Source organism: Drosophila serrata, unplaced genomic scaffold, assembly GCF_035046125.1.
Source record: "Drosophila serrata isolate PLE 108 unplaced genomic scaffold, ASM3504612v1 contig_382, whole genome shotgun sequence".
In the NCBI taxonomy this organism is placed as follows: domain Eukaryota; kingdom Metazoa; phylum Arthropoda; class Insecta; order Diptera; family Drosophilidae; genus Drosophila; species Drosophila serrata.
Window position 1 is genome coordinate 6172821 of NW_028257280.1, and position 21501 is coordinate 6194321.

The 21501-nt window shown below is 37.7% G+C and overlaps 4 protein-coding genes across 4 annotated transcripts in view; 3 read left to right on the top strand and 1 right to left on the bottom strand.

The window, feature by feature from the left end:
* Window positions 1-7: 7 nt before the first annotated feature.
* Invadolysin (leishmanolysin-like peptidase, invadolysin) lies at window positions 8-19748 on the bottom strand. Its single transcript, XM_020955257.2, has 9 exons — window positions 18767-19748; window positions 4880-5028; window positions 3290-3320; window positions 3130-3212; window positions 2934-3045; window positions 2215-2600; window positions 1738-2151; window positions 1379-1671; window positions 8-1317 (listed from the first exon to the last, which is right to left on the bottom strand). The coding sequence occupies exons 1-9, from the start codon at window positions 18923-18925 to the stop codon at window positions 860-862; spliced, it is 2085 nt and encodes a 694-aa protein (XP_020810916.2). The 5' UTR covers window positions 18926-19748; the 3' UTR covers window positions 8-859.
* LOC110186145 (uncharacterized) lies at window positions 7684-9038 on the top strand. Its single transcript, XM_086839893.1, has 4 exons — window positions 7684-7695; window positions 7815-7994; window positions 8049-8225; window positions 8292-9038. The coding sequence occupies exons 1-4, from the start codon at window positions 7684-7686 to the stop codon at window positions 8448-8450; spliced, it is 528 nt and encodes a 175-aa protein (XP_086696019.1). The 3' UTR covers window positions 8451-9038.
* On the top strand, window positions 8633-9620 carry LOC110186231 (uncharacterized). The gene is made up of 4 exons (XM_086839894.1): window positions 8633-8640; window positions 8992-9154; window positions 9213-9389; window positions 9448-9620. The coding sequence occupies exons 1-4, from the start codon at window positions 8633-8635 to the stop codon at window positions 9604-9606; spliced, it is 507 nt and encodes a 168-aa protein (XP_086696020.1). The 3' UTR covers window positions 9607-9620.
* A 912-nt stretch (window positions 19749-20660) lies between the features above and the next one.
* Window positions 20661-21501, top strand: part of Meltrin (disintegrin and metalloproteinase domain-containing protein meltrin) — a 39703-nt gene continuing 38862 nt past the window's right edge. Inside the window, exon 1 of the mRNA XM_020955220.2 lies at window positions 20661-21474. Within this exon, the coding sequence (XP_020810879.2) occupies window positions 21369-21474 (106 nt within the window). The 5' untranslated portion in view covers window positions 20661-21368. The remainder of the gene's footprint in view (window positions 21475-21501) is intronic.

The window sequence follows — 21501 nt, forward strand, 5'->3', positions numbered from 1 at the left end:
CCAGAACTGGCATTTACAAGGATTTATTCTTTTTTCACAATTCAAGTTTATTTCTTAAAAATACACTTTGAGGGTTGAGTTTTGGAAATCTTTAATGCTCAATAGGCAGCGGTAAGTCGAAAAACGAATGAAACTTAGGCAAAACTATATCGAATACATAAATCACAAGGCAATCAACGAATTTCGAAAACCATATTTATAATAAATAACAAAAATTTTTAACAATCGTCCCGAATAGACTTTGGAATGTTTTCAAGAAACTTAGATGCTCTTTAAAGCGGTTAGTATGGAATTCGTGATTCCCATTTAAAAAAAAATACAGGAAAATCCGCTGGGCACACTTAACAAAGATCACATATTGGGGGATGGACCACATACGATTAGGTTTACATAGCTACAAGTTTGGTAATATGGGTCGATTTGTAAGGATGAAAAAATTTAAAAGTAAAGATAGAGATTTACAAGATACAAAAACAAGTTTTCTATGATATTTGAGCAATATTTGGGAACTTTTCTCTTAATTAGTTAGTTGTAAGCACTGGCACAATACCAATTTTAAAATAATGGAAAATAAAAATACTTTGGAAAGGACGCCACAGCAACTTCTACACATTTATAGTTCATCCACAGGTACTTCTGTGACATCCCTAATAAAATATACATTTTTGTGTGAAAAATTGTTTTAGTAGCCAAGATTCTTTGATAAAACCGACCCTATCGTATGCTGGGAGTATTATTACACTTAAGACCGACCTACATTTAGACACGTTGAGCTTATATGTTACAGCTAAAATGTACAAATTTCACTAAATACACCGAGAGCGAAGCGAGTAAATCTGCACACTGTCCCCCGACCAGCTTAACTGAATCCCCGTTGCAGGAGCAGGAGAGCAGCAGCGCTGATTATTATGGCCACTGAACTGGAGAACTCGCTGGCCGTTGCACAGACGAGGTTGTCGCGCGGATACTTGTTGAGCGGATCGGGCTCCTCGCCCGGCCGGCACTGCTTGCCTTGGGCAGCAAATTGCGCCCCGCAGAGCTCATGGCAAGGCGGACACATGATGGCTCCCTTGTGCAGCCATCCATTTGCGGCTATCCGAATGGACAGCTTCTGGCCAGGGAAGGAGCACTTATAGCTGTAGTTGCCCACCAGGATATGCAGTCTGCCGTCGTAGCAGTCGTATTTGTAACAACCGCTGCCCCAGTGTTGCCACTCCCGAGTCTGGTGGCAGGAGCGCTCCTCCCACATGGACTCGCTATGGTCAAAGCACTTGGCGCCTTCGCCGTAACTCTCCAGCGCAAAGTTCTTCTCGGGCTCTGCAAATGAATGATTAATAAGTTAGCAAAGTTGTTTCAACTTAAGAAGTTTAACTCTTACTTGGATTATTCTCTGTGAAACGACAGTGGGAGCCGCGCACTATAACATTTTTGCTGCGCCAGGTAAACTCCTGGATATAGGGACAATGGTCGGCCAGCGAGACGGATCCGCCATAGAATCCCTCTTCACCATCCTTCACATGGTTTAGGCTATCAAAGTTCTGATAGCTCTTGGGTAGCTCAAACTCATGACGGATAAGATTGCACAAGGCCACCGAGTTGCGGTCATCGGTGCACTCCGTTTGGAGAGGATCCTGCTTGACCTTTAAGCAGAACGGGTGTATAGAGCGTCCCCTTTGGTGAGTAAAAATCAACAGGGTTAGATTAGAACCAAAGAAGAATATATTATCCATTGCTTACCTGGCATGATTCATCTGTATCCAATCCTTGCAGCTCCGCATGGCGAACGCACAGCCCAGATTTCTGCCCCAGGTGAGCGGCGTGGCCATGGAGTAGTTGGCCCTATACCAGCCGGAGTCTTCCATTAGGGCGAGGGTGATGCGCGAGAAGACCGGCGACTGTGTGTGCGTGCCAGTCATGGCCTCGTTCTCGAGAATGCGCTTCTCCCAGTGGGTCAGGGCGGTACCTTCGCCACCCTGATCCTCCAGCTCGGCGCCCTCCAGCTTCTCGCAGCCAAAGTGGGCACGAACTTCGGCAACCACGCGTGGCGTGACCATCATGTCCACCACTTTGTTGACATGGCCACCACGCACAGACCAGTTCTCCCGCACCACCTTGCGAATGGTGTCGTTGCTCCACTGATGGATCTGTAATCTAAGAGGAGACGGGATAAAACTCATATATAATAGACCATTAAGAAAGGCTTTAACTTCTCACTTTTCATTCAGGTACGGCTTGCCAGTATCCGACTTTCTTGGCGTCCGGGGCTTCCCTTCATCATCCCTGAAAAAGGCGTACAAGCTGACGGAGAATCCCAACGCATGAAGGATCTCATGCTTGACGGTGGAGATCAGAGTCTGGAGCTCCTGCGGCTTGGTGCTTATGCTCTCCGGACACAGATTGGCATGTCCTGCAATTGGACGGTCCAGCGCCGCCTCCTGCTGACAATGGGCCGCATAGGCCACCGTGAGACCCTTGAAGCACCTCTGCGTCTGCCTGGCGGACACATAGAAGACGAAATCCGCATTCTCAATACCATCTCCCGGCTGCGTATTGCTATCGATCCTGCAGTTCTGACCAGTGGCATTGCAGACGCGACAGACCTGTTGGGAACAACGATTATATTAATATACATATGTTATCAAATTATTATTATTAGAACTATAATTTTTTCAAGTGCCTTGGAAGTCCCAAAATATACTAAAAGTAAGTGTAGTAATTGCTCTTTTTTTTCGCCTAAACCAGTTTTGAACTCAATCACTAATTTATTTAAGCAGCAGGTATTTCATTCAAGGCCTTTCTTGTAAATAATAGTTATTAAAAATTGAGTGCAATAAGAGTTTTTCCCCAGAATGCCACCTCAATTATGTTGTGTACAGCGAATTTGAATATTAATTGGAAGGGGGTTTGGGGACACCTGGACCTGGGATACTCACATCCAAGTGCTCGTTGGGAACCTGGACCTCGCCGCACATGGTCGTTGCCTTGCAGTGGTCGATGCAGTGGGTGTGGCCGTTCTTCACATACACCTGGGTGCTGTCACACTTCCTGGAAACCAGCGCAGATTGCAAAGCATATGAATAAATTAGTACATTTTCGGTGTGTTGTCTTTGTCCAGGAACCCGAACCCACCTATTGAGGCGTATAACGCCCTTGGTCTCTCGCACCATGAGGGCCTGTTCCCAGAACTGTACGGCCTCCGGCAGCACAGTGTCCTGTGAGAGGAGAGGAAGGGTTAAATTAAATTCTTCAACTTGACTTCCCAGTATTAACTTCTGAAATGTCAACTCACATTTATTAAATTGAATTTCTCCTCTTCCAGCCTGGCAGCAAGCGGTTGAGCATGGAATAATATGAAAATAGTTGTTTATTAGTTCTTGGAATTTACTTGGCAAAAGGATTGGTGTCAAAACATCTCAAAAACATCTGTGGGAGGTGGAAAGCCATGTTTACTAAAAGGTAAAGTAGGAATTCCAGCAAAATCTGTTGGTCTGTGGCACTTGTTGATGATTAAAAATGAAGCCTTGGCAACTGCATTAAATTATGTGTTTTCCGGACTTTTTACCTGGTTTTTGCACGATAACTTTGTTGGTCATTTATGTGGTTTCTTAAAGATTAACTTTTTATACAGAAAAATAAATTATTCTTGTAAATAATTCAGTTATAAATTAAATAAAGGTAAAGTTTAAGCTCCTGTTTAAATCTGAATTCAACCGTAAATAAACAATTTGTAAAAGTTTCACGGATGAATATGTGTTTTACGGGTGAATTCCTGGAATGAATGCATACGTCTTCTTCATTTTTCATGCTTGAATTCAGGGGTGAATAACATTTATATGTTAATCATGGGCTTTCTCAGCTAATTTCCATTAACAATTCATTTATGGCTTTAAAAAAATAGGAGTAGCAAGCTTTCTTTACTTTTTCGAAGTCTTCAAGTAACAAAAGGCTTAATTTTTGCTCTTTTAAAAATATAGAGCTTATATTCCACATTTGTCACAATTTATTCAACATTTGTTAACTTTGAGCTCATAAACCAATTACGAAAACAAAAGCAAGGAAGTAAAACCCCATTGCAAATTTGGCTTACAACTTTACACACCATTGTCACTAGATATTTGTTAACAACTGTCCACTTCGCATAGCAGCTAATTGTGGGCCTGTTAGCACCTGTTTTAGTCACTTATTTGCGCCTGAATTATTCATCAAAACGAAACGATACTGAAACTCAAAATTAAAGCCAAGTGTAGCCAAGTGTGTTGTTAGAGTCAACTCTCCGCTTTCCTGTTGACCTTGCCGACCGCCAATCGATCGATGGATCGTGGATCAAGCGGATTCCGGAGCTGAAAGCAATCGATGGGGCTGGAATTCGGTCTGGGGACTGGGTTAACCTTAGGAGACACCTCAACCCAGTGTGTTGATTTTTTTTGATTGGGAAAAATTGCGCACAAACACACCGCGCACACCTCAAACCAATTTTGGGCCCAAAGTGTTACTCAACGACAGAGAGCGGCGCGGTAACGGTGCATGGCCTAATGGCCAAAACGGTTCGGAGAGTGAGCTGTTTCTCGCTTGTGCGCGGCTTTATGTTAACTTGACATTCGGCCAAGTCAAATTGTAAACTGTTTTTTTTCTGTCTGCTTGGCTGACTGCCATTAAAGTGCAATTAAAGCCAATTTTTTGTTGCTGTTGTTAGCCAGAGCAGAGATTTACACTGGAACAAACTTGGTAATAGGAAATATATCAGGGACTTTGTAATAAAGTCTTTTAAAAGGGTTTTGTGCTTTTGTATGGCTATTTTAGATCCTTTTGTTTATTGAATCTTAATATTAATATATTTTTTATAGTATTTCTTTAAGACTGACTGAAACTCCCCACTCACCTGTAGACGGAATCATCGTACACCAGGAGTATGCGCAGCTGCTGCTCGGCGGCTATGCTGCGCCTGCGCACGCTATGCCTGGCTGAATCCGTATCTCCGGCGGCGTCATCATCGCCATCAGCCAGTTGGATGCGCACGCCATGGACGACCTATAAAACGGGGAGATGGACAAATGATGAGATATTTGTTGCAGATAGTTAAGGCAGGGAAAGGAAATGCTGAGGAAAGGGAGAGTGTGAGTGTGAGCGGTGGGGAAATCAAGAAATCACTCAACTGAGCTTAAACGAAAGCGAAATTTTTTCGTTGTTAACTATTAAATGACGACATCTAGTCAGACAAAGGCCACACAATAGTAACATAAAATGGCAGCTACACGACGGTAATTGGTCCGTACAAATTGCAGGGAAATTAATTTTAAATTGCCCGCCAAAATGTCGAACGATTGGCACATCGAAATGTCAATGATTTGGCAGGCCAAGCTTATTATTTTGTTTTATTTTTCGGGGTTTTTCGGCATTAATTCGTCCCATTGTTTTGTGGCTCGCATTGTGCAATGTGTGCCAATTATTAGGAATAAATTAGATGTCTTCGTTGAATATGCATGACGGCCTTTGGATGCTGCACAGATAGATGATCTGATGACAGTCAGACGGACGAGCAGACAGGCAAAGCACTTGACACTCATCAGCATAAATTTGTCGTCTGAGACGTCTCAACATCTCGCAGATAATACGCTCGAGTGCGGATAAAATATGCTAAAAATATACTGCCAAATACACTTATCAACTGTGAACATTAAAGGTTGTATGCCCTGCCTCCTCTCTAGAGCATAAAATGCTCTTAAAAGGCTCTTTCCACGGTTTGCTAGGCTGTCAAATTAGCTAATCAAATTGGCCAATTTTCATGGCAGTAATTGAAGATAATTTCGGGGATATTCAGGATATCTTTTCTACGAATCTTAGGCTTTGTTTGGTAGGAAATATCTTGTAGTAAATATTTGACAAATTTTTTAAACAGAAACCAAGGCTGCAATATATGGCTTAATACTTAAATTGAATTATTCAAACATTAATTTTCCATGCTATCATTATCTTTTCCTGGATCCCTAAAAGGCAACACTGAAGGGTAGGTTTTCTTGGCATAAAAGTACAAGTACAAGTATCTTGGAAATGTAAAAATAAAGAGCAATCATCAAAAGAGTACCTAGATACAAACATTTATATACATATACATATATAAAGCCAGACAGCTTCGACAAAGGCAATGGATATGATAATAAAGCTAATTTGCACACAAGAACTGAATTGGCAGACAGCTTAGTCGCCTTAATTGATGGAGCACCATGTGTCCCTGCTTCGCCTCGAAGGCGATGTCGTCGTGGGAAGTGGTTATCGAGGTGTTCTCACTATATAAGTAGACTCTGTAACTGTTGGCTAAATGGCAATCCAAGACACCTGCACGACCGTACCGGGTGTAGAAATTCCTATTTATCCAAGAACAACAATAGTTGTGGCAATCGCTTGATCTGACAAAAGAGTTTGGCATTGAAATGAGCTGAGCAAACAGCGGCGTGGCGGTGGTTCCAGCGAATTGCCGGGGGTGCCACTCCAAGATCTGAGATTTATCTTGAATCCATCATCAAAGTCATCGAAGCTCTAATGACTTGGGATCAGCAGTGCACGGGAAAACAATAAAACATGACATGACTATATCGGTTTGTAGTCATTTCATTGATTTCCAAATGTCATTGTTTACATTTAAACAATATTTTTTTTGTCAAGTAAATTGAGACCAAAAGTTAATTTTGGGTTTACCAAAATAATATTGTAATTAAACAAGTAAATTTGGGTATCAAAATGTAATTAACAACATTTACTTTACCTTTACTATGGGTAAAGATCAATCTATTGTGCCTTGATAATGTGCCATATCATTTCCGAGATGTCATCCCCTCTGGGACAACGCCCTGTTTCCACCATCTGGTGTTGAGATTAGTAATCTAAGCTCAGGCCATCAAAGAGTCGCATCTGAGTCCCAAAAGCCGGCAATAATCGTGACAACGACCCTCGAAAAAAATATTACATATATGTATAAGCAACATAATGTAAGATCTTCACATTGATCGTGCCCAACTTGGAGGAGCTTTATCCTCGTCTTGGAGCATAGACGCCCCTCCTCTGCGGTCGAGTGCATTGAAGAAACGCTTGAAAAACCGCACAAATTACAAATCATCTGCGAAACGTTTGACAGGTGAAAGATGATGACGCACAATGGTATTTAGACGGGCTGCGTTTGCTGTCAACATCGGATGCTGGTGTCTTATGGATACTATATAGCGGTGTCAATATCTTTTGCGGCATTAATGCAACCCAAATGCATTGTGATGTGAACCGTTAAACACTGAGTGACTGCATTCATTAATAGGCCCCAATACTTTTACAATGGCCAACTTTGACATTTATTGCAGCATCATTAGTCACGAAAAATGCAGTTAATTGATTTTTTAATGATTAAAAATCATATTCGGGACATGGGAGATTTAATTGTGAATTTAACCGCAAACATGGCTAACGTTGCATGCTTAATTTAGTTTTGCAAATTTTGCAATATACAATATTGTATACTTTGCAAGCTAAAAATAAAGTCTATCAATATGTATCAAGTATACCCAAGTTTAAAATAGATTATAAATTATATTAAGTTGTCTATAATATAATACTGTGGTTTAAATAGATATTGCTTGTTAAATGCTCGTGTCTTTTTATAATTGGGACTATTAAAAATATATTTAGTATTCAAATAACATGGCTCATCAGGTAAATATAAGCTAAAGTTCCAGTATAAAACGGTAGAATGAACAGGTCGCAACTGTTCTATATCTACCTGTTCTGTTTGAACAACATCGGTGCTAATCATGTGGGTTTAAATATTTTAGCATGGAAAATTTAGCAGTAAAAAGCATATATTTTTAAAGGGTTCCTACAAATTCAATTCCCTGAGATGTGATCTATATGATCCCGAACTGGCTGACATCAAGCAGTGTCTCATCAAGGCCATCGATCGAAAGCACAATATGATTAACATTGAAGCATTGCTAAATAAAAGCATTTCAGAGGTATATAATGAAGGAAATATTTCTTTAAAGCACTTGTATTAATACATATTACAGTTAAAGATCCATTTTAAAGTAGTTAAACGAGAGAGAGGCGGTTGGCATCCATTTTTGTACGACATTACTGTGGACGTTTGCAAATTCTTCAGGAACCGCAAGAAGTTTTTTGTTCCCAATTTTCTATACACGTTTTTAGAGCCATTCACAAATATCAATCGCACCTGTCCATATTTGGTGAGTCGCGCTCTGTTTGTGAATTGCCATTCGACAATAAATTATTTCATTGCCATTTTGCTGAAGGCCGGCACTGAGATGCGTCTTTGGCAATGGACCCCAGACGAAGATGGATTCTTGGCCAAACTGCCAATGGATCATGGACAATATGGTTTACACAGCACTTGGTATATCAACAAGAGTACGGCATTGCAAATCAATGGTTCAATTTTATTTTTTCAGTGATGTACCAGCATAATATAATATATAACTTATATTAAATCAGTTTAATTCAATTGAAAATATGTCATTTATTGGGTAAATCATCATTAAAAAGTAATTACAAACCCTTAAAAAGTAATTAGGGAACTGCACTAAAATGGCTTACACTGGGCTTATAGCACAACATTTCAGTTTTAAACGGAGTGATGACCAGGTCACAGCGGATATATTTATATTTATTTTGGGTGAATACATTTGGCTATTATCATGTGAGTAAGCTCTCTCAGAATTTGTGTTTTCTTTTTAAAGAGAAAATTGGTAAGAGAAAGGTTGCCGTGTCATTAAAAACAACTTTTATTAAAATCGATTTCTTTGATTTATTATTGTATAAAATCAGAGCTACCGTCAAATGCTTATGTCATCACAAATTATAAACAATTAAAATGATATTAACAAACCGAACTATTTTGGATTACGGAACGCACCAAAATTTAGTAAAAAAGAAAACCATGACTGAATAACTATTTTAAATAATTCTCTTAAAAAACGAATCTATGAATTAAAGCAACATTTCTCCCAAGGTCAACGGTTCCTACAAGTTTAATGCCCTGGTTTGTGATCTTTGTGCCCCGGAATTGGGTTTCGTCAAACAGTGCAACATCAAAGCAATTGATCGAAAACATAATATGATCAATATTGAAGCCTTTTTAAATAAAACTATATCGGAGGTAAGTGAAAAACAGTAAAGAACAATTTACTTCATGTTTAAAATATTCCCTGTTCCAGTTTTCAATCCATTTCATAATGGTTAAACGCGAAAGTGGCGGCTGGCATCCATTTATGTACAATATAAAAATGGATATTTGCAAATATTTTAAAAATCCCAGAAAGTTTTTCATTCCAAATCTAATATATTCATTTATTAAGCCTTTTACAAATGTCAATCACAGCTGCCCATACAAGGTTGGTATTAAATACATCTAATATATAATATTAAATATAATATATAATATTTATTTAGGCTGGCTCTTATATGAGTCTTCTGCGTTGGTCTCCGAATGAAGAAAGTGTTCTGGCCAAGTTTCCAGTAGATCATGGACAATATGGCCTACATACCACTTGGTATATCAACAAAATTACTGCATTACAAATTAATGGTTCTGTCTTGTTTTTCAAGTGAACAAATTATTAAATTACGAGGGGTCCACACTGATGAAGATGGATTTTTTATTCTAAACTTTCGATAGATGAATTTCAACAATTTATGACATCACTGCCCTGGGTGGACATGATCCAGTTTACCATATTTTTATTTTTGGCCACACTTTCTAACCATGCCGGTGGCATGCACATGGGCTTATTCAATCGTTGATAAGACGTAATGCCCAACCGGCTTGCATACTAACACAGATTCAATGGGGGGAGCTAACAAATTTTTTTCGGTTTGTGGGCCACATTCGAGCGTGTCCAGCGTTTTGGCCATGCGACTCACGTTTAAGGCAGAAACGGTAACAATTCGAAGAGGCTAAAACGCGAATAAAAAAGCGCAAACCGTCCAAAGAAAAGCGAGGAGAAATGTTTGCTGTTGGCCACAGTTGGCTGCGCCTGCGCCCGCCTGATCACCACCTCCCGTATTTACTTTAAAAGCAAACAAATAAGTGGTAGCAAAACCCACAGAAGTTGTGGTGGCATTTTTGGCTTAAAAACAAGCCAAGCTCTGTATAAAAAAAGATTAAAAATAAAAGCGAAGTATCTCTTAAGCAAAGGAATTAATTGTAAGGAACCTGATAAGTCACTGCTTAAGTTAATCCCATTTTTGGGAAGTAAAGCAAAAGGATAATTATGACAACAAGAAAGGAAACTGTCACCGGGAAGGACTGAATCCGGAATCGATAATATCTAAGCATTAAATATTTGAATTGTTTGAATAAATATTTATCGATATATTAATATGCAAATTATTTCGATAATTCAAAGTTTAAAAAACTCATAAGTAAAACAAAAATGCAATAATTTCAATTCGAAAAGCTGTCCTATGCTAGTTTTTATTAGATTAATAAATCTGCATAATAACAATAATAATAATTTAAAATTTTAAAAAATTCAAATTTTTGGCAATTTTAACGATGTAACCCCTTATCTTTTTTTGAAAAAATTGAAAAAATTTCGAAAGTTTACTTTTTGACCAGACATGGCTAGATCCATTTGGCTTTCGATTTTGATCAATAATATATATGATTCATAGGGTCGGAAATGACTCCTTTGCCAAGTTTCAAACTTCTGAATGAAATAACACCCTTACAAAGGGTATAAAGATATCTCAAAATACTAGCTGAATTGGTAACACTATTTGGCTAACTGGATGGCTGGAATTACGAAGTGCCAACGCGTTTGACTTGGTTTGGTTCGGTTTGTCCAGTTGCGCATGCTAATTTGGGTGCGGGAATCGATCATCGACGGCGGTTGAGTAATTATTTACGAGTGTCTGACTTGGAGGCAGTCACTCCATTCATTCCGTCCGCCAGTCGCATTTCTGCGTCTTCATGCCACTCTTTTACACTCTCTTCCGCACAACAATGTTGCACAGAAAATAAAAATGAAACATAATTATTTTACGGTTGGGAAAATTTCCAGCATTAAAATCAAGATTGTAAAATCGGAAAGAGGTAAATTGAGAGAGAAAAATAAAATATTTTTATGATGATTTTGTGGGATAATTAACACTATTTTGTAGCTTTTTTATTGGGATAATAAAGGAATAAATCATGTTTCAATGTCAGCAAATATTTTGCAAACAAATCTTTGTTTTTAATTCAAAGTTGTACTTAAAACATATTTTATTTGCTTTCGAAAAGCTTGTAAGAAATAATTAATTGTTGATGTATCATGAATTTGTGGAATATAAATCAATCAATCGTTTTATCAGATTTAATTTAAGTAATGCAGCGGCATTTATTTAAATATAATAAATATTCATGGTGTCATGGAATCAAAATAACAAAGGAATTTGCATGGTGTTGTATTGTGTTGATATTAAATAATATAGTCAGCCCTGTTTTAATTTTGAATAACCTAATTTAAGATTAGCAGCTAATGATTTCTTTGACCTTGATTTTAGGTATTGGGTATTTCCAGATTTTTTAAATATTTTATATATATATTCATATGCGAAACATTGCAAAAAAGCAAGAAATATTTACATGGTTTTTGAGGGGATATGAAATTTAAACTATTAAATATTATTCCCTTATATTTCAGTGTATTTTTCGAGTGCTCCTCAGCTGACTGTCACCTGCGTTCAACGCTCGCTCAAGTTCGGCAGATCAATCGAAGTTGTGGCTTTCAATCGAACATTTGCTTTCGGGGCTTTCACTTTCCTTTGGGGCCGAGACTCACTCTCACTCTTGAATTCTCTGGTGCCGCTCTGTTGCTCATTTCAATCTCTTCTTTTGCTCTTATTTATTATTATTTTTTCACTTTTTGTTGTAATATTTAGTGAGGCGGGTTTGAGCCGAAGGCTATTTTGCATGCTGCGCCAGTTTTGTGGCGCTTTATTGGCTCTCCGTCTGTCTGTCCGTCTCTGAGTCATCTGAATACTGATTATTTTTGCTCAATTCGTTCGTTACCTCACAGTTTGACCGCAAAACAACGAAAAAAGGAGGCTATACGTATTACCTAATTGAAAATATGAACTGCAGCTAAACTGAGGCACTTGAGCAGCACTAGATGATCACCGGGATCAGGCTGGGATCAGTCCGGAAAATCAGCAGCTTTTCGAGTGGCACAATTTACGCCGTAAACTCACTCAGATGTATTCAATTGACATGATGGCAGGCCAGTAATTGAATAATTGCATTAACTGGAACTAAAAAGTGTCATATATACAGCTCGCAATAAAAATGGTGAAATTCCAGATAATTCAGCTGGAAAATTCCTATTAATTTATTTTTATATTCAATTAAATTAATCTGTAGCACCGAGTGTTTTTCCCAGTTACAAGGAACACATGTGGCATAATAGAAATTATTCATTATAAAGCTAACAAATGCAGAAATACTATTTTTAGTAAGAATCAAATGAATCAAGTAATCTTGCAAATGTATAAATGATGCGTTTATAAATAAACATAATACACATAAATGTGTAAATTAATGTTTAGAGAAATTCCCAGAATGTATAAGGTTATTGAACCCTTGTTTAATTCCTAGAATTTGCACCTGCACAGAATCTTTTAATGCAACTTAGACCAGCTTAAGCCATCCCACAAACCTTTCTATTAATAAATCATTTAAAATAGAAAAGCCACACTTAATACTTCATTTCTGGATGTTGACGTGGGCAGGGCTTATAATACAATTTGCTTCAGCGAATGAAACAATGCCTAATTAGTTTGTAATTGAATTAAGAGGCACGTTCTGCTCAGTCCATTGAATTCACAAACTGCAAATGGCACGTTGTACATCATGACAGTGAAATTTAATTCCTGTTTGTAGTTGAAGATGCCAAAGATTGGAAAACAAGTGCAGTGGGTTTAGTAAGGGATTAAAGAGAAAATTGTAAAGGTTTGAAAAGCAGCTCAGAGCTTTACTTTTCTGCTAAATTTATATATTTAATATAAGGTTAATAACTAATAAATAATTTCCTAAAATAAACAGCAAACAAGGCGTGCTTTTTACTTATAAGAACATGACTTTCCTAATCAATTTACTTATTTAAAATGTGGCTTAGTTTCCAAAACTAGAACCTTTAGTTGTACAAATTGCTCCACTGTTCGTAGTACACAAGTCTTAAAGCGATTATGCAAGGACCCCGCCCACTTCCACTTTAACCCATGAGCTCCTCTTCCTGATGAAGACACTTGTTTGAAGCGTTGAAAAGCGTTTCGTTTAATGGCCCTGAAGCGGCATTCGTCAGTCAGTCAGGCAGGCAACGTTGCATTGCATTTGGCACTCGGATCAAAAACGTGTTTGCTCCAACTCACAGCAGGGAGATAAATTCCAGATTTTTGCTAGCCGGCTAATATGTCTAGCCATTTGTCTATTTGCGGCTATTACCTCCGCTACGTAGTTGGCAATGGCGAAGTAGCCATGGTAACAACTCACTGCTCATATTAGCTACCTGACTGCCTGATGCTGTTGCTTTCAGCATTTTTAATTGAATGAAAAATACTGAAGGCAGCTGCGATTGCTTTAGTTATGAACAAGCTCACTTTCTAGTAATTAATGCCAGAGTAAATAACATTTCCTGAGTGGCACAGCTTTTTTTGTGTTAACAAACAACAATGCATCAGTTCTTAAACTAAAAGATTTACATTAAACAAAGCTTTGCATCTAAAAATATTTCGATATTATATTTCCTATTAAACTAATTATAATGTTTACCTAAAATTTCCCAGAACTCTGTTTATTATTACCCATGGCTCTTTTTCAATTTAACTTTTTTAATTGCTGGATTCGTTGAATGGAAATTCAATACAATCGTGAGGCTGCAATCAAATCGAAGAACATAAATCAAATCAAATCAAATCAGGACAATTCTTTGAATGCCACAGCAGCGAAAAAAATCAAATTTCAAATTGTATGTAAATTTGCCATTACGAAGGAATATCTGTACTTGAGTGGCTGCAACTGAAGCTGCGTAACTGAAACTCCATAATTCGCCAATTACGCTTGCAATCTAATCAGTTGGGTTGTCAGTCACCGAATTATCCACCTTCGCAAAGATAAAAGAAACCGGAAAATCCTCCTTCGTTTCCCCTTTCTTTATTCAGCATTTTTCCCTGCAAAAGGAAAATGCTTTAAAGTTTTGTGAATGGCTTCTGCGTTGACTCTGTCGCAACTTTATTTTTTGTATATTTATTATTTCTTCTACTTAGCAACTTGTTTGTTCATAGTTTTGTTCCTCAAGTTGATAAATATTTAATCGTGAGGAATGGATGGGGGAACAACTGCTGCGGCATGGATAGACGGCTATCCACTTTAAATGTAAATGGAAATACATGTTTGCAAAACAAATCGTTGATATGAATGCATTTGCATTTCGCGTAAAAGGTTCCCATCGGATTGCAGTCCCTGAAGATTATGATTTGCCACTAAAGAACAATGATTGAGTCTATTGAAATGTTGTAATCGCCTAAACATTGATAAAAAGACCAAGAAATCTTTATTTAATAGAAGAAAAACGAACCCAAAGAATAATTCCATATCAAAAAATTACAATCCACTTTATCTAGTGAATTGGCTTTGCCACAGTTTTCTTTAAAAATCTAGGTAAAACAGCCACAAAACTATATAGAATTAACATTTTAGCATTTTAAGAATGTTCATGTCATAAAGTATTATTACAGCTCTAGAAAACATTAATTTTAACCACCAGTTTTTTTCTAAAAATAAATAAAAACCAAACTCACTTGCATTCACCTGCATTTTATGTTTTTTTTACCACATTTTTTGGTTGGATTTGGTCTGTAGTAAACTTTGTAATTAGCGAATTTTTTAGCGAGAACCTAACACCCTAAATCCTTTAATAGAAAATCCTGCTGCTGGGGTGCAAAAGCGCAATGAGAGTACAAAATTAATTTACGCTTTTTAAAAGTTTCAACGAAATTCTGTTGTTTAGAGTGCTCTCCAGTTGCGCGTTTATCTACTCATCCGATAAGTGCCAAATTGCACATTTGTAAAGTTGCAAAATAATATAATGTAAAAGTTTTAAATAATGTAAAAATTAGCATGCTACAAGAAATTTGACAGCAAACAATTTTAACAACATTTCAGCTACTAAAACTAATTTGCTAATAATTTTAGAGGTTTAATAAACAAGGGACATGAATATGGATGTGATTTTAAAAAGCTATTCAATTATTACTACATTCTTAAATACAAAAAAAAAAAAATCTAAAATATATAACTTAATAAAAGAACCCCTGAAGCTTTTACTGTTCATCCCTGCTTAAGTTTTAACACTCATTTTAAGCTGTCAACAATTTGGAGGTTTCAACGAATTTCCTTTTTTAATTTTTACGTGCCCTTTGGACCTGCGTTTATCCGCTTAGTATCCGGTCAGTACAGTCCACGACATCGCTGTTAGTCCAGCGCTCCACGCACACTGGCAACGTGACAAATGATTCAATTCGGGGCTTTTTTTTACACAATACTTTTTTTCGCTGCTTTCTTCAATTTATATAAGTCTAATTAGAATTGAGTGCCCCGGCATCAACTGGACCGGTATCTGCCGGGGATTTTAGAGGTTACCAGGGTGCAAATCGGTCACTGGACTCGCTGCCCGCATTTATTTACTCATTTACTCAAATCTGTTTCCGACAGGATGAGTTTGAGAGGCGGTGGGTAGGAATTTATCCTCGAAATGGAGACACAATCTGGCGGATTGTTTTTCTGTTTTTGCTTTTGCACTTACAACAGTTTAAGTTACAGATAATTCAATTAATTACACGCCAGGCGACCTCGACAGCATCGTTAGCTATCGACAGACGACAGTCGCTGAATTAATTTTCCCCTTCCCGCCAGAGCTCACTTTTACTTGCGGAAAAAGGGGGAAAAACCAAAGTGGTTACTCGCTAATTAAGACTCTCTGTCTAAAGGCAGTTTATCCGCAATTTTAAGGGTGTTTAATTATTCGTAAAGTGGGAGAAACAAATACAATTTGTATATCTTGGCTTTTAAAATATAAATTATTCCACATGTCTTGAATTTCCTTTGATTAAAAAACCTTATAATTTCTTTCTCCATTAAAGATATATTCTAATATTTAATGCAACAAGTTTCACAGTTCCCTGACACTTTATGTTCCCGAGAATCTATAAGAACCCTCAGGTAAAAGCTTTTTTTAGGTGAACAAATTATTTTTCTTCTCCGAAATACTAACAGATTGAAAAGTATCCCAAGGATGACAAGTTACTGGTTTCCCAGAAGCCAAACTTTTCCTACATTTTTCCACGTACAAAAGTTAATAAAATATACAAGTAACAAGTTTCCATCTTTTGCCAACGATAACTTTTCAAGGACGGCAAGTTTCTTAATTCAGAGAATTAAAAGTGTCCTGTGAAAGGGCAATGAAATTGAAAAAGATTTTTCCTTGAACGAAAGATGACTTTGTGGAAATTTTGTAACTACGCTGGGGGAACGACTGTACTCGGCGCGGCAGTAATCATGTAAATTCCCCCCCCTTTTTTTTGCGCAATTGACTGCGACCTTTATTTGTGGCGACGCGCCAATTAAAATGCCGTTGATTGGAAAGCAGGCAAGATATAAGGAAAAATCCCCTCCACCCGGCAAACCCGGCAAAAAAACCAGTAAACTCGACCAAGACAAAGTGAGAACGGAGCAACAAGTTGGCGGACAGTGTCTGACATTAAACCCTAACTAGACCAGTGTATCGTGGTGGCTGCAGGTGGAGGCGGTTTGGTAACCACTGGTTGCCATGTTGGCAGTTACCTGTTACCACTGTTACCAGGTAATACCCATCGGCAAACCAACCACATTGCATAGACTGAATCCGAGTCGGAATCTTGAATGCGCATATGATTATCCGGTGGAATTAGTCAATAAGCTGCGGTTGCCATTGCCTCGGTATTGTTTCTGTTTCTGTTTTATGATGTCTTGATTTAATTTCAGTTTCTATTTCTATTTCATTTTCTGTTTTCTTGCTTTTCATGAGAACGGTAATTTCCACTGCTCAGTGTCCTAATTCCGCACTAATTAGGCCGTTCCCCGAAAGCGCCAATCAATTATAAATTTCCTGTGAAGCCAGGACCAATTAGGAACTTGCTCTAATGAGCACAAAAGGAGACACACAAATACAGAAGGGACACCGGGCGTAGGACCAAAAATTCAAGCGCCCAAAGCATCAGTTTTGACACTTTTCTAATGGGAAATGTGTCAATCGGAAAAAAAATGCTCTTACAGGTGTTTTCACTTGGCCCAGAGCGTGTGGTACAAATAACATCAATGTAACATTTAATTAAATGTACAATGGAATCTATAAATCATATTTTTGGCATATTTTCAGGGATATTTATAGTAGCTTTTAAATGGCAAATAATGGTAATAAAGTTAGCTTAAATGCATAGAGGGTCTTGGTTTGAAATAAAGGTAAAAGGTTTCTTAATTTTTGCCTAGATTTCCAGCACATTTTATTTTTGCTTAATCATAATATTTAGTCAAATTTACTTTTACAAAAAATAAAAAAAAACCTCTTCTATAGTTAAATCAACATATCAAGTACACGTAAATATGTACAAAACTAAGGTATAAGAACCTTTTATCGTTACTTCATTTAATATTTTCGTGAATGAAATGAATGCTGGAACTTGTAAACAAAAATCGATTTTGCGGCTAAATGCCCTTACATTGTTTTGTACATGTGTGAAGTTCAAGGATATGATGTTCTCTGAATTTACTATTGAATAAAGGCTTTTCAATGCGAGCTTTTATTACATTTCTAAGCTTTTTAGTAATGTCTTGGTGAATATTGAAATGCTATTTAATAATGATTTGTATCCTCTTACTATATATTATATTTTCTGCTTTCTATGTATTATAACATTTTGTGGCTTCAATTTCCAATGAAATATGTGGGGGTTCAAGGCCAAGGGCCTTTCATAAAATATATTTACTACTTTCCCAATCATGATTAAATTTGCTGCAGTCATTTTACAGCACTTAATCCCTTTATAAAAATCAATTTACTGAAAATAGTTGCGGTTGCGAATGCTATACATTTATGTATTATTTTGCCAGGTGAGCAAAGGTCTTGACATTTTGGCATCATCATCTATCCAGGTTCTGAAATAGCCATTACCCAGATTTGTTTTTGTTTGCCAATTCGTTTGTTGTTGTTGCCAGGCAACAAATATGGAACACATAAACTAATAGGAAGTGTTGAATGGCGAAGTTTGTATACTCTTGCAGTTCTATTAAAATTAATTTTTTGAGAGGTGGCTATGGGATATTTTGGTATAATTTAAGTTAAATTGAGGTCTAGGAGTGATTTTTAATTTGTAAGAGCCCTAATTTAACCTTTTATATATAATATAATGATATTTAATCACATTAGGATATTTAATTATCTCTCCCTAATGCTCAAAAGCTAAAATTTGTTATTGATTTTCAGATTTAATGAAACTGTATAGAATATGGTATAAATTATGCCTAAGTTGAACGCTTTCAACCAGCTTATTTTAGAACTAAAAGACTTGATCAATGCGTCTGATGATCCTGATTAATAATTATAAAGTTCTTTTGGTATATAGGGTATTTTTCTAACTGACATTTAATAAAATACATTCATGAAGGATCTGTATACTGATGGACTGCAGGACTCACCTCATGGGCCTTGGGATGCTGGTGCTGACAGTTGTGAGCGGTGGCCGAAACGGCCAGCCAAAGGCAGATGCCAAGGGCCGCCAGGAATTTGGCCATGTTGAGCGGGGGAATCAGCGCAGGTGATGGTGGTGGCGGTGCTGAAGGTGGGCTTTTGGCCATATTTCGATTTGCTAATTACACGATATTACTGAGCATGGTTATGGTTATTTTATTCACCAAAACAGAGGGCTATTACAGACGAATTCTCTGATTTATTTCGAGTTGCACATTCTTTGTTTACTTTCGCGCTGTTTGCTCTTGTTTGCCTTTGTTTGCTTTGTCAATTAACTCGCGCGAAACCGGCTCGAATCCCTCGCACACACACACACACACACGCAGAGAGAGGCACGCTCACACCAACACACAGGCGGTGGACTACTTTTTGTTTGTTGCTGTTTCTGTTTCTTTTTTCGGGTGGGTGTGTCCGCCAATCTTAGCCCACGCCAAAAACTACAACAACAACAACAAAAGCGAACCCAAACATAAACACCAAACCCAAAACACCAATCGAAAAGTGCAACTCTCGCGGAGTAAATGTCAAATTCTCATGAACTCATGTGTGCATTCTGGTAGGGCTCGCGGGTCGCCGGCACATTCACATCCTTTTGGACACAATGGACACCAAATATCCGGGATATTTGTGGGTTTTCATTCACAAAAACGATGCCGAAAACACTCGCAAATTAGGGGTGTGCGTTGTGTGTTGATGGGGGGGACGGGGGGTGGACAACAAACGGCGAAAAATAGCGCAGGTAACGCGGCGTCTTTTCCTTTCGAAATTTTTTTTTTTCGAATTCGAATTTGAATCTTGCACCCGTATTTATAGGTTTGTACAAGAGCCGAGCAGAGCCGATTGGCAGCCGACAGAGAATCAGCTGACTTATAGCGCTTTTTAACACTTGGCGATAGATTTATTTTTACTCACTTTTCGTCGTTACGAACACTAAAATTTTCGCGGCAAATTAAAAGATGAAAATCTGTCAATATTTTGCATTACTGGCTTTTAAAAAATGTTGTGCAAGAAAGTTTCATAAAAAATGTAAGAAACCCCAAAAGTTAGGTGGTGAAGAGGAAAAATACCATATTTTTACAATTAAGGCACAACCATGCAAAAATATAAATAAATAAGGGAATAAATTTCTGAATACTACTTATATATACTTCAATTTAATCTTCTTTGGTATTGCCTTAAGAATTTATTGTAGTAAGTCGCATTTTTATGAATGAATCTTTTAGTTTTCCAAAATTCTGCAAAACCACACAATAAGAGGACATTGTTTTTCATAGCAATATTAAGGCAAATCAAATCACTTTTTAGGCAATGTAAATTGTTGTGTTATGCTAATTATATGGTATAATAGCATTTAAACACATTCAGGAGTCTTCTAAAATAAATAAATGTTTGAATTACTGAAAATATGTGCTATTTATCACAATACATAGCCATGCAAGCGTGTAAAATTATAAATTAAAATGCGTGTAAAATGTTAATTTACAGATTTGCTAGCGAGAAAATAGAAAGGCTTTGCTCTAGAACTTGTGGTAAAATGTGTTGCCGCGGCATAGCTATTGGTGATCGCTCCCTGCTATGTTCATCTGATTCTGTTAAACGTATGAGTATTTTTTTTATGTTATCATTCTCTTTATTCTGTGATCGAGTTGCTCTGTCAATGCATATTACTTTACATTTAACATCCCAATTGGGAACTTTACAGAATGTGTGAGAATTCGACTCCATTTGTAAAATGTTATCTAGACGTGTAAAATGTAAAATGTTAAGTAACACGCTCCGAATTTAAAGTGACCAACAAAAAGATATTGAAAAATACAAAACATAATATAGCATTTAATATGTGGCCACTCAAAAAACCGTGCACTTAGTTGTTGGATTTTCTCGGCTCAAGTCGTCCGTGTTTTCCGTGAAAAACAAAAACCGTTCGGAAAATTTAGCTCGTAAGAGCGTCGCGGTGCTGCCTTTGTGTGTGTGAGTGCGTGTGTGTTTTGTGGCGTTTTGTGTTAAATAAATTGAATTAAAGGCCCTCCCGAAAATAAGTGCAAAACTGGCCACGCTCTAAATTGTGTTTATGTCCCACTAATTTATATGCCAAGTGATAAGGGAGAGGGGAAATCTACGAAAAATTCCAATACGAAAAGGCAACAAAAAAGTTCTGCACAGCAGGGCGAAGCGAGTGGGGCGGGCGATAAAAGGAGAGAGAGACGAGATAGCAAAACAGAACACAAAGATTTTCCCTCTTGTTTATTTACGCGCGTGATTTTGTTGTTGTTCTGATCGGTCGCCGTGCAAGTTGTTGTTGTGATATCCAACCGGTGTTTTTCGGTGCAACTTCCCCTCGTCCCCCACATCTCCCCAGCCACGCATCCTGTTTGTATAAAGCGGGAAGAAAAATAAAATTATCTCTTGGAACGCACAAAAAAATGCAGCAGGAAGTGTGATGTCACCGCATTGGCCCCGCGCTCCAGCAACAACAATATTAAGATCTACCATTATCGCCAACAACAAAAGCAAAAATCGCCCCACAACAACAACAGCAGCAACAACAAGATGAAGATGCAGTTGCAGTTTGTGCGTTTGTTGTTGCCACCGCTGCTATTGCTGCTGCTGCTCAACACATGTTTGCAAAACATTCAGCCAGCGGAAGCGTCAAAAGGTGAGTTGTTCATTTTATGCAGGATAA

Bases quoted from the DNA above. Each gene is read 5' to 3' on its own strand.
- LOC110186145 (XM_086839893.1), top strand. The intron at 7,995-8,048 runs GTATATAATGAA...TACATATTACAG, and splicing joins TAAATAAAAGCATTTCAGAG to TTAAAGATCCATTTTAAAGT. The intron at 8,226-8,291 runs GTGAGTCGCGCT...ATTTTGCTGAAG, and splicing joins ATCGCACCTGTCCATATTTG to GCCGGCACTGAGATGCGTCT.
- LOC110186231 (XM_086839894.1), top strand. The intron at 9,155-9,212 runs GTAAGTGAAAAA...TCCCTGTTCCAG, and splicing joins TAAATAAAACTATATCGGAG to TTTTCAATCCATTTCATAAT. The intron at 9,390-9,447 runs GTTGGTATTAAA...ATATTTATTTAG, and splicing joins ATCACAGCTGCCCATACAAG to GCTGGCTCTTATATGAGTCT.
- Invadolysin (XM_020955257.2), bottom strand. From the start codon at position 18,925: ATGGCCAAAAGCCCACCTTCAGCACCGCCACCACCATCACCTGCGCTG. The intron at 1,672-1,737 runs GTAAGCAATGGA...TACTCACCAAAG, and splicing joins ATACAGATGAATCATGCCAG to GGGACGCTCTATACACCCGT. The intron at 1,318-1,378 runs GTAAGAGTTAAA...ATTCATTTGCAG, and splicing joins TTTCACAGAGAATAATCCAA to AGCCCGAGAAGAACTTTGCG.